Here is a 27212-nt window from a genome sequence, read left to right as displayed (position 1 = left end):
ACCTCTGTGGCCTCCGAATTTATTATGAGGTTTTTACTCCTGAACAATGAAAATCTGTGAGAAAAAAATGTGGTAGGCAGCATTACTTCTATGGGACAATATAGTGTGGTATTTAGACACCATATGGCGGCACACAGGGTGCCTATAGGTTTGTAAAACAGCAACATAGCCATTCAGTATGCCACCATGCTGGGTCAGTGTATGTGTGCCTAAGCCCTTAATAAAAAAGGAACAAATGTGTCCCCAGGGTCATCCTGTCACAGGATGGGGGTGATACAGTATGTAATGCACTACCACCAGCAGGGAGACCCATTGACTCCGCATAATGTGGAAGGTTATTGTTACAACTGTGTGACTGTCCTTATTTATACTGTCTATTATTGAATAATCCTAAGAACATATGTTCATTTTGTATTTGCTGCCAAACATAGTTGTTGGAAGGTAATTCTAATATACATGCTTCTATGGTAACTCATTGTGGGCACAGTTAGGGGCTATTAAGCCAGAGCCTGATATCTTTAGCACAAATTACATTACATTTTTGTCAGAGGTAATATAATTTCATGAAAGAATTCTGACTGTAAGCGTTTTGCATCAATTTTTTTTCACCTATTTTTTTCTTCATGTTCTTCTCTTTTCAGGTACTTCAAAAGCTTGGAAAAGCAGACGAAACGAAAGATGAGCAATTTGAAGAATATGTGCAGAACTTCAAAAGACAAGAGGTAAGATGCGTCTATTTTATTGTAAGCATTAACCCATATGTAACAGATGTATGCAATACAATCCTATTAAGGGTTGGCATAGGCGCACTTTTTAGGGTTAAAAAGAAGAAATCGGTAAAGTATACAGCAAAAACAACATTATATAGCAAAAAAAATGGCATTATTCATATTATTTATTCCTATTTCGTGGATCTGCCGTCAACACTATTTTGCAAGTGTATCATATACCTCCTGAACTATGATACATAGGCTATACTTAGGCCCACCACCTAACAGCCACTGATGTCACATGCCGCCCCGTAGGATATTATACATTCTGATTTATGGACAAAATATTATTATGTATTTATGTGTATAGTGAGTCAGGGTCCTTCTACACCTGCAAATTTTGCCTGTAACAATGAACGCGGATCAACGAGCTGTCTCGTTGATCAGTGTTTATTGTTACGGACAAAATTGGCCAGTGTAAAAGGACCCTGACTCACTATACACATAAATACATAATAATATATTGTCCATAGATCACTACACTCTTTGTTGCTATGCTGCGGCATGCAAGGTCGTATGTCCTAGGTGGGGAAAACCATGCAGCTGCTAAAGGGCCAATGGTCAGTTGGGACCCGTCCCTGGTTAGTCCTATCCCATTTGCTATTGGGTGCCTAAAACCACTTTAAAGTCTCCCCTCTAAAAAGGAACGGTATTGTAGGCAAACAAGGTTCGTGTAAAGGGCATGGAGGGGAGAAACAAACTCCAGACCTTTCTGTTCTGGTTGGCTAAACCCGGCACCATAAAGGGGCCCAATTTGAACTTTGTTATGGGGCCCCTTCTCTTCTATGTACTTCACTGGCTGCATGGACTTCTGATTTAGATATGTCTTTTTTTCAATATTTAAGTTCCTTAACTTCTTGGTGCACAATTGCTTCTTTTTCTTCCAGTTTTGCATGCACAACCAACCTTCCTTTTGTAATTTTCCTCTAATTTCATTGTCATTTTTGGCTGCTTTGAATATTAAACGGGTTGAGTAGAATTCGTAAAAGAACGGATTTCTGTCAAAAACAGCACCACGCCTGTCCATAGATTGTGTGTGGTACTGCATTACATCTCAGCCTCATTCACTTCAATGGAGCTGAGATGTGGTACCAGACATAACCCATGGACAGGAGCGGTGCTGTTTTTGGAAGAAAACCGTTATATTTTTTATAATCCTTAAAAAACGACTATAACTTGTATTACAGACCTCTGTATTGACAAATACATTGGTTAGATCTATGCTAGCAGTAACACTGCATTGCTCACAAGACAGCACTTTTCCATAGCGTATTGCACACAGAAGTTAATCGCTGATGTGTTAAGCATTTCAATCAACCACGGTTCCCCCCATGCTGTTTTGCCAGTGAGCTTCAGATCTAGCTGGGCCACAATTATTTCATGTGCTACATCAGCAATGTCATTTTTCCGGCACAGAAATGCATATTAATTGCCATATCCGCAATGCTCATTTGTCAGAGATTAAAGCAATGTTTTCATTGCTTTAACCCCACATAATTGCAATGTCAGCTGGAATGGTTTATCCGTGAATAGAGAATCTGTGTATCATGTTATGGTACTTGATGATGAATATCTGCAATTACTGTTAAATACAATTAGCTGTGCTAAGTTCTTCTATTAATTGATAATTACCAAACTATTGTATATGCAAACCCACATCTATCTATCTACACTATATGGACAAAAGTATTGGGACACCTACACATAACACCTACAGGAGCTTTTATGAGACATTCTAATCCATAGCCATTAAAACGGAGTTGATCTCCTCTTTGCAACTTTAATAGCGCCAAGTCTTCTGGGAAGGCTTACTACAAGATTGTGGTGTGTGTGTGTGGTGGAGTTTTTGCCCATTCACACAGAAGTGCGGTTAGACACGTGATGTTAGACACTCAAGTTAGACGCGAGGGCCTGGCTCACAGAACAGAAAAGGTCCTTCTTGAAACTGTTCCCACACAGCTGGAAGCATACAATTATCCAAAACTTTTTGGTATACTGAAGCATTAAGATAGGCGATCCCCTGAAAAACAACGCCATAGCATTATCCCTCCTTTAAACTTTACGGTTGGCACTATGCAGTCAGGCAGGTAACGTTTTCCTGACATTCACTAAACCCAGACTCATCCATACTGCCAGATAGAGAAGCGTGACTCGTCACTCCACAGAACACGTTTACACTGCCCCAGAGTCCATCGATTCACATCACTTCATCCGACACTTGGCATTGTGCTTGGTGATGTAAGGCTGGCATGCAGCTGCTCGGTCATGGAAACCCATGCCATGCAGCACCTGGAGCACAGTTTTTGTGCGGATCTTAATGCCAGAGGAGGTTTGGAACTCTTTAGTTATTGAGTCAGCAGAGCGTTGGATACTTTTCTGCACTATGTGCCTCAGCACTTGGCGACCCTTCTCTGTAACTTTACGAGGTATGACACTTCATGGCTGAGTTGCTGTGGTTCCTAAACGCTTCCAATTTGCAATAATACCATTTGCAGTTGATAGTCTAAGATCTAGGAGGGAAGACATTTCACAAACTCACTTGTTGAAATGGTGTCATCCTATTACAGTACCACAATCGAAATCAGTAAACTCTTAAGAATGATTTATTATTTCACAAATGTTTGTAAAGGCGACTGCATGGCTAGGTGCTAATGATTAAACGGTGTAGCCCAATACTTTTGTTCTATCTATCTATCTATCTATCTATCTATCTATCTATCTATCTATCTATCTATCTATCTATCTATCTATCTAATATATTTAATCTATCTAATCTATCCATCTATCCATCTATCCATCTATCCATCCATCCATCCATCCATCCATCCATCTATCCATCCATCCATCAATGGCAAAAGATGGTTAGGGGGAACACAGTTCTAAACTTCAAGCTACAGCATGTCTATGATATTACAAACACAGAATTTTAATAGAGTGTAAACAAAGAATTCTATCTATCTATCTATCTATCTATCTATCTATCTATCTATCTATCTATCTATCTATCTATCTTAGAAGTATTGGAGAAATTAAAAAAAAAATGGTTGCAAAGGTGGACTTTCCCTTTAAATGATACTCATACAGTAGTTTGAACAGTTATTCAGGGTTACCAAACTACTTGTAATATAGTTTACCTCTTTTTAGAAAAGTCTACTTCTAATATTACAGTAAATCAGTGTTCAGGCTGATTTTGTTTTCAAGAAATGCAAATATGCTTCAGAAATGTACATAAGAGCATATGGATAATCTATTTATACTCTGTGATAAATAACATTTTCTCCCTCAAGACTCTTCATAATATAAATGAAAGCTTAAAATGTTTTAAATGCTTTATACAGTCAGGTACTTGGCCAAAGATTTATTAAATAGAGAAGTGCAATTGATACCTGTATTATAATTTATGCTCAGTCGTCTATTTATACAGTATAGTATAGAAAGTCTACATTTTTTGGATTAGATGGAAACCTCTCAGGCCTCTATTATATTCTAAATTATGTGCATAACTGTGTATATTATTTACAGCTGTGTATAGAAATTGTAATGGTCTACATTATTTAATGGTGTAAATGTTTTACACAGTGCTGTATGAATATAGGGAATAGAATTGGGAGAAAGGAGAGACCCAACCCCATTGGTACACTGAGGAGAACGGGAGATGGACACTATTTTTTTTCTCCATCTCTCGGTTCTACCTTGGGAACTAAACTTTGCCATAGGGCTGAACACTGACTATAAAACTTGTCAGCAACAACTGAAAATTTGCTATGGAGCACCATCAGGGGAGTACGCAGGAATTTGTTGAATTAGGGTTCTTGTGCATGGAAACAGATTCATGTATTCACATGCTTAAATTTTCTAGCCATAGTAAGTTTCCTTTAATAAAGCCCCCATAAAATAGTCACAGCCACATGCTTCTATAACAGTTAGTCATACGCACCAATAATAGTTCTATCCACGGTGCGCCTATAATGGTGCCAACCACAATACCCCCTTAGCAGTGCCAGCCCCAGTGCCCCCATATCAGTGCTAACCACATGTTGCATGTATGCATTCTCAGCTTTTCGGACAGTTTGTTACATCTCTGCTTGTTACATCTCTGTTTGCATTGAACCACCAATGTTTTAATGATGGCTGTCAGGGGAGCGGAGCGCTCATTAACCCCTTTCATGACTTGGGGACACAGAGACTTAGATCCATGTCAATGTTCAAGTGCTTCATTTTAACCCTAAGTGCTTCTGGCCATATAATACCAGTTCTAATCTTGGAATAGACTTTACTAAATTTCTGGTCCAAATGAATCACCCCATAATGCTATTTGCATCTATATCAGTTTGGACTTAACTATCCACTATTGAAAGAAATTAAAACATAAACTAAAATGCTAAATGTGATGTCCTTTGTTTCAGGCTCAGGCGAATATCTAATTTTATGTATAAATCTTTTATGTAGCCTAGGAGAAAGCCACATTTGGAATATCTGCCATCCCATCTTGTTTGTTTCATCAAAAGATGTGATTTTTGTTTTTGATAATGTGATTATAATCTGTAATTGTATTCATATTGCCTTAAAGCGGTCATTAGTTTATGTATAAAACAGACATAATGTCCCAGAAATATCATCATTTTATGTATTTTAATCTGGTTCTAGTATTTACAGAAAACACATCTTTCTGATTATAAAAAAGGCCATCAGAGTTACAGTTACACCTAGCCCTTCTGCTGCCTGAGCTGAACAATGAAACAGCACCCCCATACGCACTATAGGGTGATAGAGGAAGGATAGCAAAGTATATAGGATTTATAAAAATCCTGACCACATGCTGCATAAAATCTGCAGTGCATACATGCAGATAAATTACATACATATCTACCTGCACTCACTATACTACACTTATTAATTATAGACCTATTTGTGCACATTCAGCATCATAGGCATGAATATTCACTGTGTGCACTGGAAGAAGCACAGTAATACATATGGTACCAGAACCAAGCTCAGTACACAAATACAGCACCAGAACGAAGCTCAGTACACAAATACAGCTCCAGACACAAGATCAGTACATAAATACAGCACCAGAACAAAGCTCGGTACATAAATAGAGCACCAGGACCAAACTCAGTACATGTATACAGCACCAGAACCGATCTCCATACATATATACAGCACTGGAACAAAGTTCAGTACATAACTACAGCATCAGAACCAAGGTCAGTACATAAATACAGCACCAGAACTAAGCTTAGTACATAACTACAGCACCAGAACAAAGCTCAGCATATAAATACAGCACAAGAACAAAGCTCAGTACATAAATAAAGCAGCAGAACCAAACTCAGTGCATAAATACAGCACCAGAGCCAAGCTTTTGTGTGTGTATATATTTATATATATATATATATACATACATACACACAGCACTAGAACCAAACTCAGTATATAAATACAGCAGCAGAACAAAGCTCAGTATATAAATACAGCACCAGAACCAAGGTCAGTACATAAATACAGCAGCAGAACCAAGCTCGGTGCATACATATAGCACCAGAACCAAGCACAGTGCACATGTACAGCACCAGAACAAAGCACCATACATATATACAGCACCAGAACCAAGATCAGTACATAAATACAGCACCAGAACAAAGCTTGGTACATAAAAAGAGCACCAGGACCAAACTCGGTACATATATACAGCACCAGAACCGATCTCTGTACATATACACAGCACCGTGGGTACATAACTACAGCATCAGAACAAAGCTCAGTACATAAATACAGCACCAGAACAAAGCTCAGTACATAACTACAGCACCAGAACAAAGCTCAGTACATAACTACAGCACCAGAACAAAGCTCAGCATCTAAATACAGCACAAGAACAAAGCTCAGTACATAAATACAGCAGCAGAACCAATCTCAGTGCATAAATACAGCACCAGAACCAAGCTTTTATAAATATATATATATATATATATATATATATATATATATATATATACATACATACACACAGCACTGGAACCAAACTCAGTATATAAATACAGCACCATAACAAAGCTCAGTATATAAATACAGAACCAAGGTCAGTACATAAATACAGCAGCAGTGTAAAGGATCTGCCAGGCACAGCTTCTGTGTCAACGCCCATAGGTAATCAGTCTGCACCTGCTTCTATGTCTGTGAGACTGACTCCATCTTCCACCACTCAGGATGGCAGGCTTAGGAGTGGGAGAGCCTATCACAGCCTGGCCAGACGGAGCTAGCTCCCGCCCTCTGTCTATTTATACCTGCCTTTCCTGTTCATCCTTTCTTGTGATTCTTCTCGTTTGGTTTCCTGGCCCTTCTGCAGCTTCTTGAACTATTTGACCCCGCTTCATATTGACCCTGGCTTACTGACTACTCTCCTGCTCTGCGTTTGGTACTTCGTACACTCCTGGTTTGACTCGGCTTGTTCACTACTCTCCTGCTCTGCGTTTGGTACCTCGTACACTCCTGGTTTGACTCGGCTCGTTCACCACTCTTGTTGCTCACGGTGTTGCAGTGGGCAACTGCCCGATTTCACTTAGCTTCTGTGTACCCTTGTCTGTTTGTCTGTCGTGCACTTATTGAGCGTAGGGACCGTCGCCCAGTTGTACCCCGTCGCCTAGGGCGGGTCGTTGCAAGTAGGCAGGGACTGAGTGGCGGGTAGATTAGGGCTCACTTGTCTGTTTCCCTACCCCCATCATTACATAATCACAAGCCCATATACCTAGTCTACCCTTGTCCCTGACACTACTATGGACCCCCTTGAGACCCTGGCTCAGCAAATGCAGGGTCTCTCCCTACAGGTCCAGGCCCTGGCTCAGAGGGTCAACCAGCCTGATGCTACCATGGTAGTGCCCCTCACCTCTTGAACCCCACCTCAAGTTGCCTGACCGGTTCTCAGGGGACCGGAAGACTTTTCTCTCCTTTCGGGAGAGTTATAGGCTCTATTTTCGCTTAAAGCCCCACGCCTCAGGTTCTGAGAGCCAGCGGGTGGGTATAATTATGTCCCGGCTCCAGGAAGGGCCCCAAGAATTGGCCTTCTCCTTGGCTCCTGATGCCCCTGAACTTTCCTCCGTTGATCTTTTCTTTTCTGCTCTCGGACTCATTTATGACGAGACTGACAAGACTGCCTTTGCCGAGAGTCAGCTGGTGACCTTACGTCAGGGTAAGAGACCTGTTCAGGAGTATTGTTCTGACTTTAGGAAGTGGTGCGTAGCTTCTCGGTGGAATGACCCTGCCTTAAGGTTCCAGTTTAGGTTGGGTCTGTCGAACGCCCTGAAAGACCTGCTAGTTAGCTATCCCTCTTCTGACTCCCTAGACCAGGTTATGGCTTTAGCGGTACGACTTGACCGACGTCTCAGGGAACGACAACTTGAAAGTTTTTGTGTTTTCTCCTTTGACTCCCCCATGATGCCTCCCGAGGTTCCGTTGCTTCGTTCTTCCAAGGAAGACTCGGAGGTATCTATGCAACTCGGGGCCTCCGTGTCCCCCCAACAACGTAGAGAGTTCCGCAGGAAGAATGGTCTCTGCTTCTATTGTGGGGATGACAAGCATCAAGTGAACACCTGTCCTAGGCGTAAGAATAAGCAGCCGGAAAACTTCCGCGCCTAAGTGATCATCGGGGAGGTCACTTGGGCGCACTGGTATTTCCCGTAAATATGAAACTTAATAAAATCTTGCTTCCCTTTCAGGTCTCTTTTGGTGGTAGGTCTGCTACCGGCAGTGCCTTCGTGGATTCAGGGTCTTCTGCTAATATCATGTCTGTGGAATTTGCTATGTCTCTAGCTATGCCTTTGATTGATTTGCCTAAACCTGTCCCGGTAGTGGGTATCGACCCCACTCCTCTTGCTAATGGTTATTTTACACAGCATACCCCTGTTTTTGAACTCCTTGTTGGCTCCATGCATTTGGAGCAGTGGTCTGTACTGTTGATGCAGGGATTATCGTTCGATTTGGTTTAAGGCCTTCCCTGGTTGCAGTTGCATAATCCCACGTTTGACTGGAATACTGGGGATCTTACCAAATGGGGTAATGAATGCTTGACGTCATGTTTTTCTGTTAATTCTATTTCTCAGCCTGAGGAGGTGAACTCGCTACCTGAGCTTGTTCAGGACTTCGCTGATATTTTCTCTAAGGAGGCCTCCGAAGTGTTACCTCCTCATAGAGAATATGATTGCGCTATCAATTTGGTACCAGGAGCTAAGCTCCCTAAGGGTAGGATATTTAATCTCTCTTGTCCTGAACGTGAAGCCATGAGAGAGTATATCCAGGAATGCCTGGCCAAGGGTTACATTCGCCCCTCTACTTCTCCGCTAGGGGCTGGCTTCTTCTTCGTAGGGAAGAAGGATGGTGGTCTTAGGCCATGCATTGACTACCGTAACTTGAATAAGGTCACTGTAAGGAACCAGTATCCCCTTCCTTTGATTCCTGATCTCTTTAATCAGGTTCAGGGAGCCCAATGGTTCTCTAAGTTTGATCTACGGGGGGTGTATAACCTTATCCGCATCAAAGAGGGGGATGAGTGGAAGACTGCGTTTAACACGCCCGAAGGTCATTTCGAATACCTCGTCATGCCCTTTGGGTTGTGTAATGCTCCCGCGGTCTTCCAGAATTTCATAAATGAGATTTTAAGAGATTACCTGGGGGTATTTCTTGTAGTGTACCTTGATGACATACTTGTGTTTTCCAAGGACTGGTCCTCCCACATTGAGCATGTCAGGAAGGTGCTCCAGGTCCTTCGGGAAAACAAACTGTTTGCGAAGACCGAAAAATGTGTGTTTGGGGTGCAGGAGATACAATTTTTGGGTAAAATCCTCACTCCTCATGAATTCCGCATGTACCCCGCCAAGGTCCAGGCTGTGGCGGAATGGGTCCAACCTGCCTCCCTAAAGGCGTTACAGTGCTTCCTGGGGTTCGCTAATTATTACAGGAGATTTATTGCTAACTTCTCGGTCATCGCTAAGCCTCTTACGGATCTCACTCGCAAAGGTGCTGATCTCCTCCACTGGCCTCCTGAGGCTGTCCAGGCTTTTGAGGTCCTTAAGAAGTGCTTTATCTCGGCCCCGGTGCTGGTTCAGCCCAACCAAATGGAGCCATTTATCGTGGAGGTTGACGCGTCCGAGGTGGGAGTGGGGGCTGTCTTGTCCCAGGTTACCAGGTCCCTCACCCATCTCCGTCCCTGTGCCTACTTCTCCAGGAAGTTTTCGCCCACTGAGAGTAACTATGATATTGGCAACCGCGAACTCTTATCCATTAAATGGGCATTTGAAGAGTGGCGCCACTTCCTGGAGGGGGCTAGGCACCAGGTAATGGTCCTTACCGACCACAAGAATCTGGTTTTCCTAGAATCTGCCCGGAGGCTAAACCCGAGACAAGTTCGATGGGCGTTATTTTTTACCAGATTCAACTTTTTAGTTACCTATAGGGCTGGGTCTAAAAATATTAAGGCTGATGCACTGTCGCGTAGCTTCATGGCCAGCCCTCCTTCGGAGGAAGATCCTGCTTGTATTTTGCCTCCAGGTATAATCATTTCCTCTATTGATTCTGATTTAGGCTCTGAAATTGCTGCTGATCAAGGTTCAGCTCCCGGGAACCTTCCTGAGAACAAGCTGTTTGTTCCCCTGCAATTCCAGCTAAGGGTATTTAGGGAAAATCATGACTCCACACTATCTGGTCATCCAGGCATCCTGGGTACCAAGCACCTCATTGCCAGAAACTATTGGTGGCCTGGGTTGCCTAAAGACGTTAAGGCCTACGTCGCCGCTTGTGAGGTTTGTGCTAGGTCCAAGACTCCCAGGTCCCGACCAGCAGGCTTACTACGTTCTTTGCCCATTCCCCAGAGACCTTGGTCCCATATCTCCATGGATTTTATCACCGATTTGCCTCCATCTCAAGGCAAGTCGGTGGTGTGGGTTGTAGTAGACCGCTTCAGTAAGATGTGCCACTTTGTGCCCCTCAAAAAACTACCCAATGCTAAGACGTTAGCTACCTTGTTTGTCAAACACATCCTGCGTCTCAATGGGGTCCCTGTGAATATTGTTTCTGACCGAGGGGTACAATTTGTTTCTTTGTTTTGGAGAGCCTTCTGTAAAAAGTTGGAGATTGATCTGTCCTTCTCCTCTGCCTTCCATCCTGAAACTAATGGCCAAACCGAGAGGACTAATCAGTCTCTAGAACAATATTTAAGGTGTTTTATCTCTGACTGTCAATATGATTGGGTCTCATTCATTCCCCTCGCCGAATTTTCCCTTAATAACCGGGTCAGTAACTCGTCAGGGGTCTCCACCTTTTTCTGTAATTTTGGGTTTAATCCACGGTTCTCCTCCGTTTCACCTGGTAGTTCCAACAATCCCGAGGTAGAGGTCGTTCATCGGGAACTGTGCACAGTCTGGGCCCAGGTTCAGAAGAACCTAGAGGCGTCCCAGTGCATACAAAAAACTCAGGCAGATAGAAGACATTCTACTAACCCCTTGTTTATGGTCGGGATCTGGTGTGGCTATCGTCAAAGAACTTGCGCCTTAAAGTCTCGTCCAAGAAGTTTGCTCCCCGGTTTATAGGGCCGTACAAGGTAATTGAAGTCCTCAATCCTGTCTCCTTCCGACTGGAGTTGCCCCCATCTTTTCGAGTACACGACGTGTTTCATGCCTCCCTCCTTAAACGCTGCTCCCCGTCCTTGGCTCCCTCGAGGAAACCTCCTGTCCCCGTTCTCACCCCTGAGGGGGTAGAATTCGAGGTGGCCAAGATGGTCCAAGGCTCCCTCCAGTACCTGGTCCATTGGAGAGGATACGGGCCTGAGGAGAGAACTTGGGTACCCACCCGGGATGTTCACGCTGGGGTATTGGTCAGGAGGTTCCACCTTCGTTTCCCCAATAAACCAGGTCCATCTAGAAAGGGTCCGGTGGCCCCTCATAAAAGGGGGGGGGGGTACTGTTAAGGATCTGCCAGGCACAGCTTCTGTATCCACGCCCATAGGTAATCAGTCTGCACCTGCTTCTATGTCTGTGAGGCTGACTCCATCTTCCACCACTCAGGATGGCAGGCTTAGGAGTGGGAGAGCCTATCACAGCCTGGCCAGACGGAGCTAGCTCCCGCCCTCTGTCTATTTATACCTGCCTTTCCTGTTCCTCCTTGCTTGTGATTCTTCTCTGTTGGTTTCCTGGCCCTGCTGTAGCTTCTTGAACTACTTGTCCCTGCTTCGTATTGACCCTGGCTTACTGACTACTCTTCTGCTCTGCGTTTGGCACCTCGTACTCTCCTGGTTTGACTCGGCTCGTTTACTACTCTTGTTGCTCACGGTGTTGCCGTGGGCAACTGCCCCGTTTCCCTTTGTTCTGTGTTTCCTTGTCTGGTTGTCTGTCGTGCACTTATTGAGTGTAGGGACCGTCGCCCAGTTGTACCCTGTCGCCTAGGGCGGGTCGTTGCAAGTAGGCAGGGACTGAGTGGCGGGTAGTTTCGGGCGCACTTGTCTGTTTCCCTATCCCTGTCATTACAGTTTCTAATGTTTCAGCAGCATTAAGCCCCCCAGAAAACAGTATGCTGCTATAAAATCAAATGCAGAATTCCTGGACCGAAAAGCCTAAAAAGCCTCCTTTATGCCAAGCCCTGGCACATGCCCGCACAGTGAATAAAGCACACATATTTGGTATCCCCATGCACGGGAGAAGTGGAAGAATGTGAAAGGAGATTAATTTTGTCCGTCGTCTATACTGTGTGTGAAAATGCTAGCATAAACTGATGCAATTGCTAAATTCTTGCATTTTTTCCCAACTTTGCTTACTTTAGAGAGAAAAAAAAATAAAATGATATATACTGACAAATGCCACTAAAGCAAAGCCCTATCTGTCCTTTAAAGAGAGGGTAAAATTCAAAGATGAACTTTATTCACCTGCAGAGTTATAGTCATCTAAAGAAGCGCATAGCAAAATTATGACATTTGCTCTGGTCATTTAGCTGTAAAACAGCCTAGTCCTTAACCGGTTAAACCATTGTGTAAATGTGACAGCCTACCATAGTGTTGTAGTTCTTCTAATGGCTACTCCTAGCAGGGTTAAACACTATACATAGAGCATCTCAAGCTAGTTCTTTGAACATGTCAATAAGTTCAGGGTACTCCAAGGTCATGCACAGTCATCAGATCGGAATCCAATTGAACACCTTTGGGATGTGGTGGAATTGGAAATTTGCCGCATGACTGTGCAGCTCTGCATGTACAAATAGATATGTGCAAGTAGCATTCATGAAAGTAAGAAGTAAGTTTCCATTGGCAAAATACATGATTTTTTTTAAATATGCAATTTTTTATTTTTGTTTTTTTACCCTTTATTAAATTGTAGGATAGGCTGGTATATAGGCATATTTTTTGCCAGCAATCCCAGTGGGCCCTAGAATCTGCCCAGGTTTGCCTGGTGCTAACACCAACCCTGTGTACACAATGGCCCATATTTACTAATGCTGCCTAATAGTTAGACATCATAAACGTGGACCAGGCAGGTACAAAATGAGCCAAATTTATTACAGTGGTTCATGCTGCATGATTATTTTGGCACATCTTGCATTACCTATTAGACACTTTTTTTCTTTCCTTCTTTTGATTTGGCTCATTTTGTGGCAGAATTTTGTGCCAGTTTTTTGGCACAATTTTGAGCACATTGGCACATTTTAAGTCACGTACTCTTCGTGGCAAGCTGCACCCTTTCCTGCAAAACCACGCCACCTTTTCAGAACACTTTTAGTGTCTAGTGAGGTGCAAACAACAAAATTGCTCCAAATTGCGCTAAAACGTGACACATTTTTTGACACTTTCTAGACACAGTAATAAACAGCCCTAATATCAGCAAATGCATCATAGATTTATTGGAAACCTCACTGCCCTGCACTGAATCTAGGCAGCAGCATTCAGCAGACTCCAGCATTAGCTAATTGGTGCATGTTATATTTTAAAAAGGTTACTATGGATTATTTAGGTGACTGTCAAGTACATCTGGGTTTTTTCAAGCTCCGATGTAACCGTTCTATAACAGGACATGTTTATCCATAGCTAGTGGGTTTACAGGTAATATAAGTTGACAGATAGTCAACTGATGCCATGAAGAACCTTGTTCAATGAATAAAAATATTGTAAATTTGCATATTGTTTTTTTAGTTCATGGTGATGTGAAGAAGTGATATGACAAGGGGGCAGTGAAAACTGCATAAAATGATACATTCATAATGTTATGGGTCAACGTGGCAATTTTCTGTTGTTTGAAATCTAATGATGGCTAAAAATATAAACCTTAATAGAAAAAAAGTAAAGGCAATTGACAGTTATATCTCTTCACTGCAGCTGTGTACAACCACTTGCATTTGAGCCTTTAGATGACGAAGTCAAAGTGGACTTAGGATATCACAATATCACATGCCACAAGGCTAACATTTTACATGAATTGCTGCATATACATGACCTTGAATCCAACTTTGTGCAATTTCCGGTCTAGTCTTAAAGGGGTTTTCCCATCAGGGACATTATTGACATATCCACAGGATGTCATAAATGTCAGATAGATGCGGGTCCCAGCACTGGGACCCGCACCTATCTCTAGAACGGGGTCACCTAAACTCCTTTCTAGCTTTTTGTTCTCACGCTGCCTCCCGGCCACTTACTGATTACATGGTCGGGAGTTATGGAAACAGTCTCTATTCCACATCACTTATTTGATCTCATTCTACAGATTTGGCTCAATGGTTAGAACTGTTCCTTTGCAGCACCCAGGGTTCAAATCCAACCAAAGACAACATCTGCATGGAGTTTTTTTTATCTTTTCTCCCTGTGTATGCGTGGGTTTTCTCTCACCCTCCATAAAACATACTGATAGGTATAAAAAAAAAAGCCCCAGTGTGTGTGTCTGATGTAGGGAAATTAGGTTCTAAATCCCATTGGGGACAGGGACTGAAGTGAATGATGACAATATTTGTACAGCTCTGCAAAATATGTTGGTGTTCTATAAGCAACAAAAATAAATAAATAAATAAATACATGTTATGCAAATAAATAAATACAAGCCCACCATGTGCGATACTGTCTGTATAGCCCTGTATCTAATCCAACCATGTGCGATACTGTCTGTATAGCCCTGTTTCTAATCCCACCTTGTGTGATACTGTCTGTACAGCCCTGTATCTAATCCCACCATGTGCGATACTGTATGTATAGCCCTGTTTCTAATCCCACCATGTGCGATACTGTCGGTATAGCCCTGTATCTAATCCCACCTTGTGTGATACTGTCTGTATAGCCCTGTATCTAATCCCACCATGTGCGATACTGTCGGTATAGCCCTGTTTCTAATCCCACCATGTGCGATACTGTCTGTATAGCCCTGTATCTAATCCCACCATGTGCGATACTGTCTAATCCCACCATGTGCGATACTGTCTGTATAGCCCTGTTTCTAATCCCACCTTGTGCGATACTGTCTGTATAGCCCTGTATCTAATCCCACCTTGTGCGATCCTGTCTGTTGAGCCCTGTATCTAATCCCACCATGTGCGATACTGTCGGTATAGCCCTGTATCTAATCCCACCATGTGCGATACTGTCTGTATAGCCCTGTTTCTAATCCCACCATGTGCGATACTGTCTGTATAGCCCTGTATCTAATCCCATCTTGTGCGATCCTGTCTGTTTAGCCCTGTATCTAATCCCACCATGTGCAATACTGTCTGTTTAGCCCTGTATCTAATCCCACCATGTGCAATACTGTCGGTATAGCCCTGTATCTAATCCCACCTTGTGCGATACTGTCTGTATAGCCCTGTATCTAATCCCACCTTGTGCGATACTGTCTGTATAGCCCTGTATCTAATCCCACCATGTGCGATACTATCGGTATAGCCCTGTATCTAATCCCACAATGTGCGATACTGTCTGTATAGCCCTGTATCTAATCCCACCATGTGCGATACTGTCTGTATAGCCCTGTATCGAATCCCACCATGTGCGATACTGTCTGTATAGCCCTGTATCTAATCCCACCTTGTGCGATACTGTCTGTACAGCCCTGTATCAAATCCCACCATGTGCGATACTGTCTGTATAGCCCTGTTTCTAATCCCACCATGTGCAATACTGTCTGTATAGCCCTGTATCTAATCCCACCTTGTGCAATACTGTCTGTTGAGCCCTGTATCTGATTTCCCCACGACGGAGATGGCAAAATGCTCTTCTTTCTCCCCTATTATACTTCCTTTGCCAACTTTCTACATCTACTATATCACACATTTTAACATAGGGTAGTTTAGGGGCTTGTGACAGTGTTCCTTTAATTTCCCTGCGAGTCTGGAGTGTATTAGCGGTTAATACCTTATATCTCTGGTGGTCAATACTAGCAAAGGGGTTAATATTGATATCTGTTATCTGATATCTGGTTTTTGGTCGTTATGTGTTAATAACACATAGCCCTGGAGGTCTAGGGTAGTTTAGTGGTTGACATTTATCAATATAGAGTAAAATAGGGATATTGTTTATTATTACATGGTTTAGGATGGTGAAGGAGTTAGTGGGGGTAGGCATTTTTCAGGCGCTATAATAATAACAATTACATTTTATTTAATCTATATAGGTCCAGAATTCTTATAGGTTTTCCTGATACAGAGCTTAAATTTCCCTCCTTCCCGGCACAAAAGCATCTTTGACATACATACTTAATCCCTTAACGACATCCGACGTACTGTTACATCGCTGTCGTTAAGGACGTAACGCACATAACATATATGCACGTTGTGTTGCTGCTGCGGGCTCAGAAGCTGTGCCCACACCATCGCCAGCGGGTGTCAGCTGTACATTATAGCTGACACCCTGCTGCAAGTTAGCCTCCGATCCGGCCTATTAATCCCTTAGAGACTCAAAAGCGAGTACTGCATCTATGGTGTTTACTAGCAGATCAGAACCCTGCAATGCAATTGCGTGGTTCCAATGACTGCTTAGGCAGACCAGAGACCTAACAATGGCCTCCTGTCTGCCAAGTACAGAAGCCTGCTCGGCCCTGTCCAGAGGCGGTGCCTAAAAGGCTTCCGGCCGCAGAAAGAAGATGGGGCAGGTTTAGAAGCTGAGCCTGCGACATCAGCTGCGAGTGTCAGCTGTATGTTACAGCTGAGACCCTGCTGTAACGGCAGGGATTTGAGCTAGCTCTGATCCCTGCTTTTAACCCTTTAGATGCCGCGATCAAAAGCGATCGCGGCATCTTAGTGGTTTAAAGCCGGCAGGCATCACAGCGATGTGATCACAGGGGTTCCGATCGTTGCTATGGCATCCGGTGGCCTAACAATGGCCTCCTGGACTGCCGCGTATGGAAGTCCATTAGGCCTTGCTCAGGGCGTAATAGGCTTGCGGTCAGTGAATAACTGACAGCTCTAATGCATTGCACTATGTGGGTAGTGCAATGTATTAGAGTAAAGATCAGACGTGCCCTTCATGTCCCTGAGTGGGATAAAAAAAATAACTTAATAAAAGTATAAAAATAAAAGATTCAAGTTAAAAAAACAAACACTGCCTTTTTTCCTATAGTAATTTTTTTATTCTAGGAAAAAATGAAAACGTTAATAAAAGTACACATATTTGTTATCACCATGTTTGTAAAGAGCCAAACTATAAAACTAAAATATTATTTTTCCTGTACGGTGAACACCGCAAAAAAACAATGCTAGTATTGCTATTTTCTGGTCACCACCCCTCCCAAAACATAGAATAAAATGTGATCAAAAAGTCGCATGTACCCCAAATTTGAACCAATGAAAACTATAGATTGTCCCGAAACAAATAAGCCATAACACGGCTCCATTGGAGAAAAAATAAAAAAGTTCTGGCTCTCAGAATATGGCGACACAAAAGAGTGTGTTCCAAAAGCGGATAAGATTGGACACCATTTATCAGTGCGACACCGGCCATACATCTGCAGATTATTATTTATTTACCCCATTATTATACCCTCCTAAAATGCCCTGATGTACTCCACACAGCTTACATATGCCCTGATGTACTCCACACAAATTACATTTGCCCCCACATTATAAACTGAAATACCAGTAAAACACCAAACAGAACTACTATCAAGGAAAATCCACGCTCCAAAAGCCAAATGGTCCCCCTCCCTTCTGAGCCCTACACTGTGCCCAAACATCTATTTACGTCCACATGTATGTCATAGCCGTATCTGGGAGAACCCGATTAATATTTTGAGGTATTTGTCTTCAGTGTCACAAACTGGGCACAACATATTGTGCACTAAAATAGCATATCAGTGGAAAATTGCAATTTTCATTTTGCACCATCCGCTGCGCATTATTTTCTGATGAAAAAAAAACACCTGTAGATTCAAAATGCTCACTACACCCCTTAAAATGCCTTAAGGGGAGTAGTTTCCAAAATAGTGGTCACTAGTTGGGGGTTTGTTTTACTATTTGACCTCAGAGCCCTGCAATTGTGGGCCAATGCTGTGAAAATCACCAAAATAAGCCTCAAATGCTCATGTTGCTCTTCAATTCTCAGCACTGTTATTTGTCCAGGCAAATGATAAATGCCTTGAGGGGTGTAGTTTCTAAAATGGGGCCACTTCTTGGGGGCTTCCACTGTACTCTGGTACCTCAGGGGTTTTGCAAATATGACATGGTGCCCAAAAACCACGTCAGCAAAATCTGCATGCCAAATAGCGGTCTTGCCTTTCTGATCCTTGCCATGTGTCAATACAGCAGTTTATGACCACATATGGGGTATTGACGTAATTGGAAGAAATTGCTTTTCAAATCTTGGCTTGCCTTTTCTCCTTTATTCATTGTAAAAATGTAACATTTCCAAGTTTTATCAGACCAAATAATAATTTTCATTTTCACGTCATAATTCCACAAAATTTAGCAAAAAAACCTGTGGGGTCAAAATGATCACTATACCCCAAGATTAATTCCTTCAGGGGTGTATTTTCCAAAATGGGGTAATTTTTGGGGGGTTTCCACTGTTTTGGTCCCTTAGGGGCTTTGCCAATTCGACATGGCACCTGAAAACCAATCCAGCAAAATCAGCACGCCAAAAAGGGCTCCTTCCAGTCTGAGCTTTACGGTATGCCCAAACAGCAGTTATGGACCACATATGGGGTATTTACGTGCTCAGAAGAAATTGCTTCACAAATGTCAGGGCGCTTTTTCTCCTTTAGACCTTGTGAAAATGAAATACTCGAAGCTAAATCTACATTTTATGGGAAATAAATGTAAATTCATTTTCACGGCCTAATTCCAGTTAATTCTGCAAAAAATCTGTGGGGTCAAAATTCTTACAATACCCGAAGATAAATTCCATGAGGGGTGTAGTTTCCAAAATGGGGTCACTTGTGGGGGGTTTCCACTGTTTTGATCCATCAGGGGCTTTGCAAATTCAACATGGCACCTGAAAACCATTCCAGCAAAATATGAGCTCCAAAAGCCAAATGGCGCTTCTTCCTTTCTGAGGGCTGCCATGTGTTCAAACATTAATGTATTACCACATAAGGGGTATTGCCGTAATCAGGAGAAATTGCTTTACAAATGTAGGGTCCATTTTCTCCTTTATACCTTGTAAAAATGAAAACATTGTATGTTTTATTTTAAAAAAAAATCATTTTAATTTTTACGGCTTAATTCAAAGAAATTTAGCAAAAAAAGACCTTTTCAAACCTGACATGGTGCCTAAAATATTTTCTAATGCCTGTTTGGTCCATGATATACGGTCCGTGTGTCGCCCGCATTTCCAGGGCCGAACACACTGCAGGGAGACGGGCTCCTAGCATCTTAGTCAGGGCAGTACTAGCGGTACTCCCGTCAGGGGACCGGCCACATGCCTGAAGAAAAGCGGCCCGCTGGGCTGTCGTCGCCCCCCTTGACTGTCGGCCCCCTCACAAACCCTCGCGGGCCCGCCCTCACAAACCCTCACGGGCGCCCCCCTCGCAATGCTCGCGGCTCCCCCCTCGCAACGCTTGCGGGCCCCCCTGCAGACCTGTTGTAACTTCACGAACTGGATGGGGAAGATGCAGCATGTAAGAAGAAGCTCCGTGTGGAGATCCCGCCCCCCAGCCAGCTCCTTCTCTACACAGCCGACTGGACCTGCAGGCTAGTGAGTGTTTTCCCCCTCTGCATCCTGCTTCCCATTCTTCCTGACCCCACTTGTAGAATATATAAAGTATGTTAAAATGTTGTTTTTTTTAGTTTTCCTAGCGTTTTTTCCCGTAATTTTCGCAATCACGGCAAAAATTGGACAGTTTTGCCGCGATTATATAAAAATCCTGGCAAAACCGCGTGACTTCTGCCGCGATTTCGACATTGCATTAAAAAAAAGGATACAAAACATGAAAAAAGTGCTGTTAGGCTGTATTCTCACAGTGGGGTCAAATCACGTTTTTGCCGTGATTTTGCAAAAAATTTTATTATTCAGACAGCCATGTTTGGTCTGTGATATACGGAGCGTGTATCGGCCGTATTTCCCAGGCCGACTGCAATTCATGGAGCCGGACTCCTAGCATCACAGATATCAATGCTGCTAGGAGTCCCTGCCTCTCCGCGGGAATACTGCCCCAAACTGTAATGATGCTTTCAGTACAGGAACGGGGACAGTATTCCCACGGAAACGGAGGGACTCCTATGATTATAGATAACTGTGATGCCAGAAACCCGGCTCCCTGAACTGTGGTCGGTCCGGGAAATATGGCCGATACACGGTCCGTATATCACAGACCGAACATGGAGGTCTGAATAAGGTCACTTGTCTCCTATTTTTGGTGTGGATTGCACACTGAAAATTCACTACAAATTACAATATAAGGCTATTTTCAGACAAACGTGTGTGAAATCAGCTGTGAATAACAGCCGTTTTTCCTGGCCGATTTGCACCCACGCGGGACCCGTTTTCACAGATCCCTCATGGACTTGAGTCTATTGAAGGATCCCTGAAAATGCACAAAAATAGGACATGTCCTATTTTTTTTTACAGGCCATTCACACAGTCCGTTAAAGCAACAAACATGTGAATAACCCCATAGAAATACATGCAGCCGTGTGACGGCCATTAAAAAAAAAGACCTTCACACGGACGATTAACGCGTTAGTTTGAATTAGCCCTAACTCATGTGAATGGGATTTGTCAAAACCCCATGCACATGGAGCAGAAAAAAAATGTGTATGGAATTTAGGACGTGCTGCTTATTTATAACCCCTTAACGCAATATGACGTAACTGTACGTAATAAGGGTTAGGTATGTATGGGAAGTATAGAGCGAGCTCACGGGCTGAGCTCGCTCCATACACAGCGGGTGACGACTGTGTTACACAGACGACATCTCGCTGCAACGGGCGGAATCAAAGTTCACTTTGATTCCACCTGTTCAACACTTTAAATGCCACGGTCAATCGCGACCGCGGCATTTAAAGAGGCTCTGTCACCAGATTTTGCAGCCCCTATCTGCTATTGCAGCAGATAGGCGCTGCAATGTAGATTACAGTAACGTTTTTATTTTTAAAAAACGAGCATTTTTGGCCAAGTTATGACCATTTTTGTATTTATGCAAATGAGGCTTGCAAAAGTACAACTGGGCGTGTTTAAAAGTAAAAGTCCAAGTGGGCGTGTATTAGGTGCGTACATCGGGGCGTTTTTACTACTTTTACTAGCTGGGCGTTCTGACGAGAAGTATCATCCACTTCTCTTCAGAACGCCCAGCTTCTGGCAGATCACGCTGTGACGTCACTTCCCCAGGTCCTGCATCGTGTCAGACGAGCGAGGACACATCGGCACCAGAGGCTACAGATGATTCTGCAGCAGCATCGGCGTTTGCAGGTAAGTCGATGTAGCTACTTAACTGCAAACGCCGATGCTGCTGCAGAATCAACTGTAGCCTCTGGTGCCGATGTGTCCTCGCTCGTCTGACACGATGCAGGACCTGGGGAAGTGACGTCACAGCGTGATCTGCCAGAAGCTGGGCGTTCTGAAGAGAAGTGGATGATACTTCTCGTCAGAACGCCCAGCTAGTAAAAGTAGTAAACACGCCCCGATGTACACACATAATATACGCCCACTTGGACTTTTACTTTAAACACGCCCACTTGGACTTTTGCAAGCCTCATTTGCATAAATAAAAAATGGTCATAACTTGGCCAAAAATGCTCGTTTTTTAAAAATAAAAACGTTACTGTAATCTACATTGCAGCGCCTATCTGCTGCAATAGCAGATAGGGGTTGCAAAATCTGGTGACAGAGCCTCTTTAAAGTGTTAGAATCAGGGGGGCGCCCCCTCCCCCCGTGTCACGTTCGGCTGTTAACAATGGTTGTTATAATAACCTGGGGGTCTAATAAAAGCCCCTAGGTCGGCCATCTTTGTACTCTAGGGGGACTAATAAAAAAAAGTTAAAAAAAACAGTTGAATAAAGTTTTTTTTTATGTTCCAAAAAAAAATAGAGTATTAAAAATTCCAAAAAAAACCTTTTCAGATTTTTTCCCCTAAATCAATGTTAAAAAAAAATAAGAGTTAACATAACTGGTATCGCCGCATCCTTAAAAGTCCAAACTATCACAATATAGCGTTGTTTAAACCGCTGGGTGAATGGCGTAAAAAAAATTATATATAAAACACGCAAATTGCTGGATCTTGGTCACCTTAGCGCTCCAAAAAAGTGATCAAAAAGTCGCATATACCCCAAAATGGTATCGGTGAAAACTACAGCTCGCCCTGCAAAATGTAAGCCCTCACATCGCTAAATTCATGGAAAAATGAAAAAGTTATGGCGGAAACGCAAGATAAATTGACATGTATCATATTTTTAAATACGCACCGCAGGTCAATTTTTGTGCAGAAATTGCGACATATAGATGAGATTTCTTGATCTCATTTACTTTGCTGGTTCTGTGTTACACTGCGGATTTGCCGCACTTCATTTATTACTGCCCCCTATATTTCACTTATAGTATTACACTTGCACACACACTATTCATTTATTATTTCTTACTACACATCCCATGCACCACACACACCACTCCCCTCAAGACCAGTGGGAGTGGCTATTATTATTTAAAGCACCTGCTCGCCCTTTCATCAGCATTTCTGACCTGGCTGTGTCCATTTGTAAGTATGGCCTTTTTCGGTGGTTTTGTATATGTCCCTGTGTTTTTATCGGTTCTGCACGAAAATACTCGCAACAAATTTGCACGTAATAAGTATCGTGTGCATTTGGACTAACAGTTTTTTTTAACTCACCCTAAGGCCCCATTCACACATGTTGGATTTGTTACGGAATCCAATGACATGCCGATGATTCTGCATCACATGCATATGAGGTTTCCGCAACCCAGTTCACATGCTATGAAAAATTTTCCACGTGTATTTTTGTCCGCACCATGAAAAGAAATTCACCACAGCAATAAGTAGCATGCAACTTATATTACATTGAAAATCTGAGGATGAGCAACTTCGAAATTCCTTCAGGCTTTCTCTGCCTCCCATTGATGTCCATGGGAGGTTAGAGACGGAAATGCCAGAAAAAAGGGCATGTCGCTTTTTTTTCTCAATAGGAGGCTGTTTTTTGCCGCAGTTTCCAACGCAGTTTCTGCTGCAAAAAATGCGGCAAAAAAACTCTGTGTGAACAGGGCCTTATACTTGTGTGGATCTGCTACACGCTTGTGGCACATCTGCATCAGAAATCAAAGGGTAAGCCTCAGATTTTTGCTGTGGAAAACCACATTGAACATTAATGGCAACGGAAGAACGGACCATTAGTTCTCCTTACATCTTCACAAGCGCTTCCCCCTCCCTTAAAGAGGTTTTCCGGAAGTAAAAAATTACTTTTAATTAAACTAAACAATAAAAAACATTTAACTTTGTAATGTACTTACGTTTGATTAGCTGGCTGTATCGTCATATCCCCTCTTCCGTCACGTGACCGCTTGTCCATGTAAAATTTGCACTTCCTGTGCATACCCGTCCATTCGCGCCTAACTTCCGGTTTGCGGTTTCCGGTTTTCAGTGTACGGTTACGTCATACTGTACCACGTGTTTTCCCCATCTGCTTAGAGAATGCGTGGTTGACACTACCACGCATGCTCTGTTAAATGATATGGCTGCGTCTTCAGCAGCAGTTTCATTGCGCATGCGTAAGTCTTAATATGTGGTGTCGGTGTGCACTGTGACGGCCGTGTCTGCCGTAGCTCGCTCTCTCCTTCTCCTCCTCACAGTCCGAAGCGCATGTGAGGAGGAGGAGGAGGGTGTTTATTTGCTCACTGTAGGAGCGGAATCCCCAAACCCGGGATTGGGGATTCCGCTCCAGGAGAAGTCACAGACTTCACTGTGTCCATATATGGACACAGTGACTTCTGAAGCGGAATCACCGGCAAATTGGCCGGGGATTCCGCTCCAAGAGAAGTCACAGACTGCACTGTGTCCATATATGGACAGTGACGTCAGGGACTAATGAAGCGGAATCCCCGCCGATGTGGCCGGGGATTCCGCTCCAAGAGAATTCACAGACTTCACTGTGTCCATATATGGACAGTGACGTCAGGGACTAATGAAGCGGAATCCCCGCCGATGTGGCCGGGGATTCAGCTCCAGGAGAAGTCACGGACTTCACTGTGTCCATATATGGACACAGTGACTTCTGAAGCGGAATCACCGGCGAATTGGCCGGGGATTCCGCTCCAGGAAAAGTCACTGACTTCACTGTGTCCATATATGGACAGTGACGTCAGGGACTTCTGAAGCGGAATCCCCGCCGATGTGGCCGGGGATTCCGCTCCCGGAGAAGTCACTGACTTCACTGTGTCCATATATGGACAGTGACGTCAGGGACTTCTGAAGCGGAATCCCCGCCGATGTGGCCGGGGATTCCGCTCCAGGAGAAGTCACTGACTTCACTGTGTCCATATATGGCCAGTGACGTCAGGGACTTCTGAAGCGGAATCCCCGCCGATGTGGCCGGGGATTCCGTTCCAGGAGAAGTACCTCACTTCACTGTTCATATATGGACAGTGAAGTGAGGGATTTCTCCAGAGCCGTCCCCTACAGGAAAGTACGGAGGGTGGCATTACCTACAGGGGGGGCTATGTGGCATTACCTACAGGGGGGGCTATGTGGCATTACCTACAGGGGGGGCTATGTGGCATTACCTACAGGGGGGGCTATGTGGCATTACCTACAGGGGGGGGGCTATGTGGCATTACCTACAGGGGCGGGGGGCTATGTGGCATTACCTACAGGGGGGACTATGTGGCATTACCTACAGGGGGGGCTATGTGGCATTACCTACAGGGGGGGCTATGTGGCATTACCTACAGGGGGGGGCTATGTGGCATTACCTACAGGGGGGGCTATGTGGCATTACCTACAGGGGGGGCTATGTGGCATTACCGACAGGGGGGCTGTGTGGCATTACCTACAGGGGGGGGGGCTATGTGGCATTACCTACAGGGGGCTGTGTTGCATTACCTACAGGGGGCTGTGTGGTATTACCTACTGGGGGGCTGTGTGGCATTACGTACAGGGGGGCTGTGTGGTATTACCTACAGGGGGGCTGTGTGGCATTACCTACAGGGGGGCTGTGGCAGTATCTATAGATGGTAGTGAATGGGGCCGCAATTCTCTCGTGGATTTTCGGGGGAATTGCGCCCACAAAAGCACGTTAGTGTGTATGGGGCCTTACATACATTTATAGTAAATTATGTTAAAAAAAAAGAAACGTTTTACCATTGTTTGGAGTAGTGTTTGGTGTTTGCTTCACTGTAAGGGTATGTGCACACACACTAATTACGTCCGTAATTGACGGTCGTATTTCGGCCGCAAGTCCCGGACCGAACACAGTGCAGGGAGCCGGGCTCCTAGCATCATACTTATGTACGATGCTAGGAGTCCCTGCCTCGCTGCAGAACAACTGTCACGTACTGAAAACATGATTACACTACGGGACAGTTGTCCTGCAGCGAGGCTCCTAGCATCGTACATAAGTATGATGCTAGGAGCCCGGCTCCCTGCAATGTGTTCGGTCCGGGACTTGCGGCCGAAATACGTCCGTCAATTACGGACGTAATTAGTGTGTGTGCACATACCCTAAGGCCCTGTTCACACAGTTATTTGCAGGCAGAAAATTCTGCCTCAAAATTTTGCTTGAATTTTCAGCCAGATTTTGATCTGCCTCCACGCCGCTTGCCACGATTTTCGCCCGCGGGCATTGAGCGCAACGGGCAAAAACGCTGCGAAAAACGCTTTCTCTGCCTCCCATAGATGTCAGAGGGAGGTCAGAGGGAGGTCAGAGGAGTAAACGCCCGAAGATAGGGCATGTCGCTTCTTTTTCCCTCAATGGCCGCGGGCAAAAAACGTGGCAAACGGCGTGCAGGCAGGTCAAAATCTGCCTCCAAATTCAAGACAGAATCTTGATGCAGAATTTTCTGCCAGCAAAAAAACTCAGTGTGAACAGGGCCTAATACAGGATCTATTGGAACAGATCCAGCAGCAGGTGAGGTAAATGTGCTGACTGGATTGTGTGTACCAAGATGTCTGACTTAGGGTATGTGCACACACACTAATTACGTCCGTAATTGACGGACGTATTTCGGCCGCAAGTCCCGGACCGAACACACTGCAGGGAGCCGGGCTCCTAGCATCATACTTATGTACGATGCTGTACGGGAGAGTTGTCCTGCAGCGAGGCAGGGACTCCTAGCATCGTACATAAGTATGATGCTAGGAGCCTGGCTCCCTGCACTGTGTTCGGTCCGGTACTTGCGGCCGAAATACGTCCGTCAATTACGGACGTAATTAGTGTGTGTGCACATACCCTTAGGTGGAGTGGGCAGACTTAGGGCATGTTCACACGGCCTATTTTCGTCCGTTTTTCGGGCCGTAAACTCCCGAAAAACGACCGAAAAATCCGAAGGAGCGTTTTTTGATGTGTTTTTTTTACACATAAAAAAACGACCGCGAAAAAGAAGTGCAAGAAACCTCTTGAGACGTTTTTTGAGCCGTTTTCCATAGACTGTAGTGAAAAAAGCTCCAAAAACGGGCGTAAAAAACGCAGCGAAAATCGCGATTTGCACAAAAAACTTCTGAAAATCAGGAGCTGTTTTCTCTTGAAAACGGCTCCGTATTTTGAGACGTCTTTGCCTGTGAACATACCCTGACATTTATCAGGCTGTGGAAGGGGCGGGGGAGGGAGACGGGTGCCTGTACTTAGATCAGGGATAGATGGAGGCACAAAGGATAATGATGATTATTACTGTGTAAGGGCTTATTCAGACGAACGTGTAATACGTCCGTGCAACGCGCGTGATTTTCACGCGCCTCGCACGGACCTATATTAGTCTATGGGGCCGTGCAGACTGTCTGTGAGTTTCATGCAGCGTGTGTCCGCTGCGTAAAACTCACGACATGTCCGATATTTGTG

General features: G+C 44.1%; 1 protein-coding gene across 1 annotated transcript in view; it reads left to right on the top strand.

Moving 5' to 3' along the window:
* Positions 1-27212, top strand: part of AMPH (amphiphysin) — a 241956-nt gene that overhangs the window by 70815 nt on the left and 143929 nt on the right. Inside the window, exon 2 of the mRNA XM_075826928.1 lies at positions 642-722. Coding sequence (XP_075683043.1) covers positions 642-722 — 81 coding nt within the window. The remainder of the gene's footprint in view (positions 1-641; positions 723-27212) is intronic.

The sequence above is a fragment of the Rhinoderma darwinii genome, chromosome 5 (assembly GCF_050947455.1).
Source record: "Rhinoderma darwinii isolate aRhiDar2 chromosome 5, aRhiDar2.hap1, whole genome shotgun sequence".
In the NCBI taxonomy this organism is placed as follows: Eukaryota; Metazoa; Chordata; class Amphibia; order Anura; family Rhinodermatidae; genus Rhinoderma; species Rhinoderma darwinii.
This window is presented reverse-complemented; position numbering and strand designations above follow the sequence as displayed.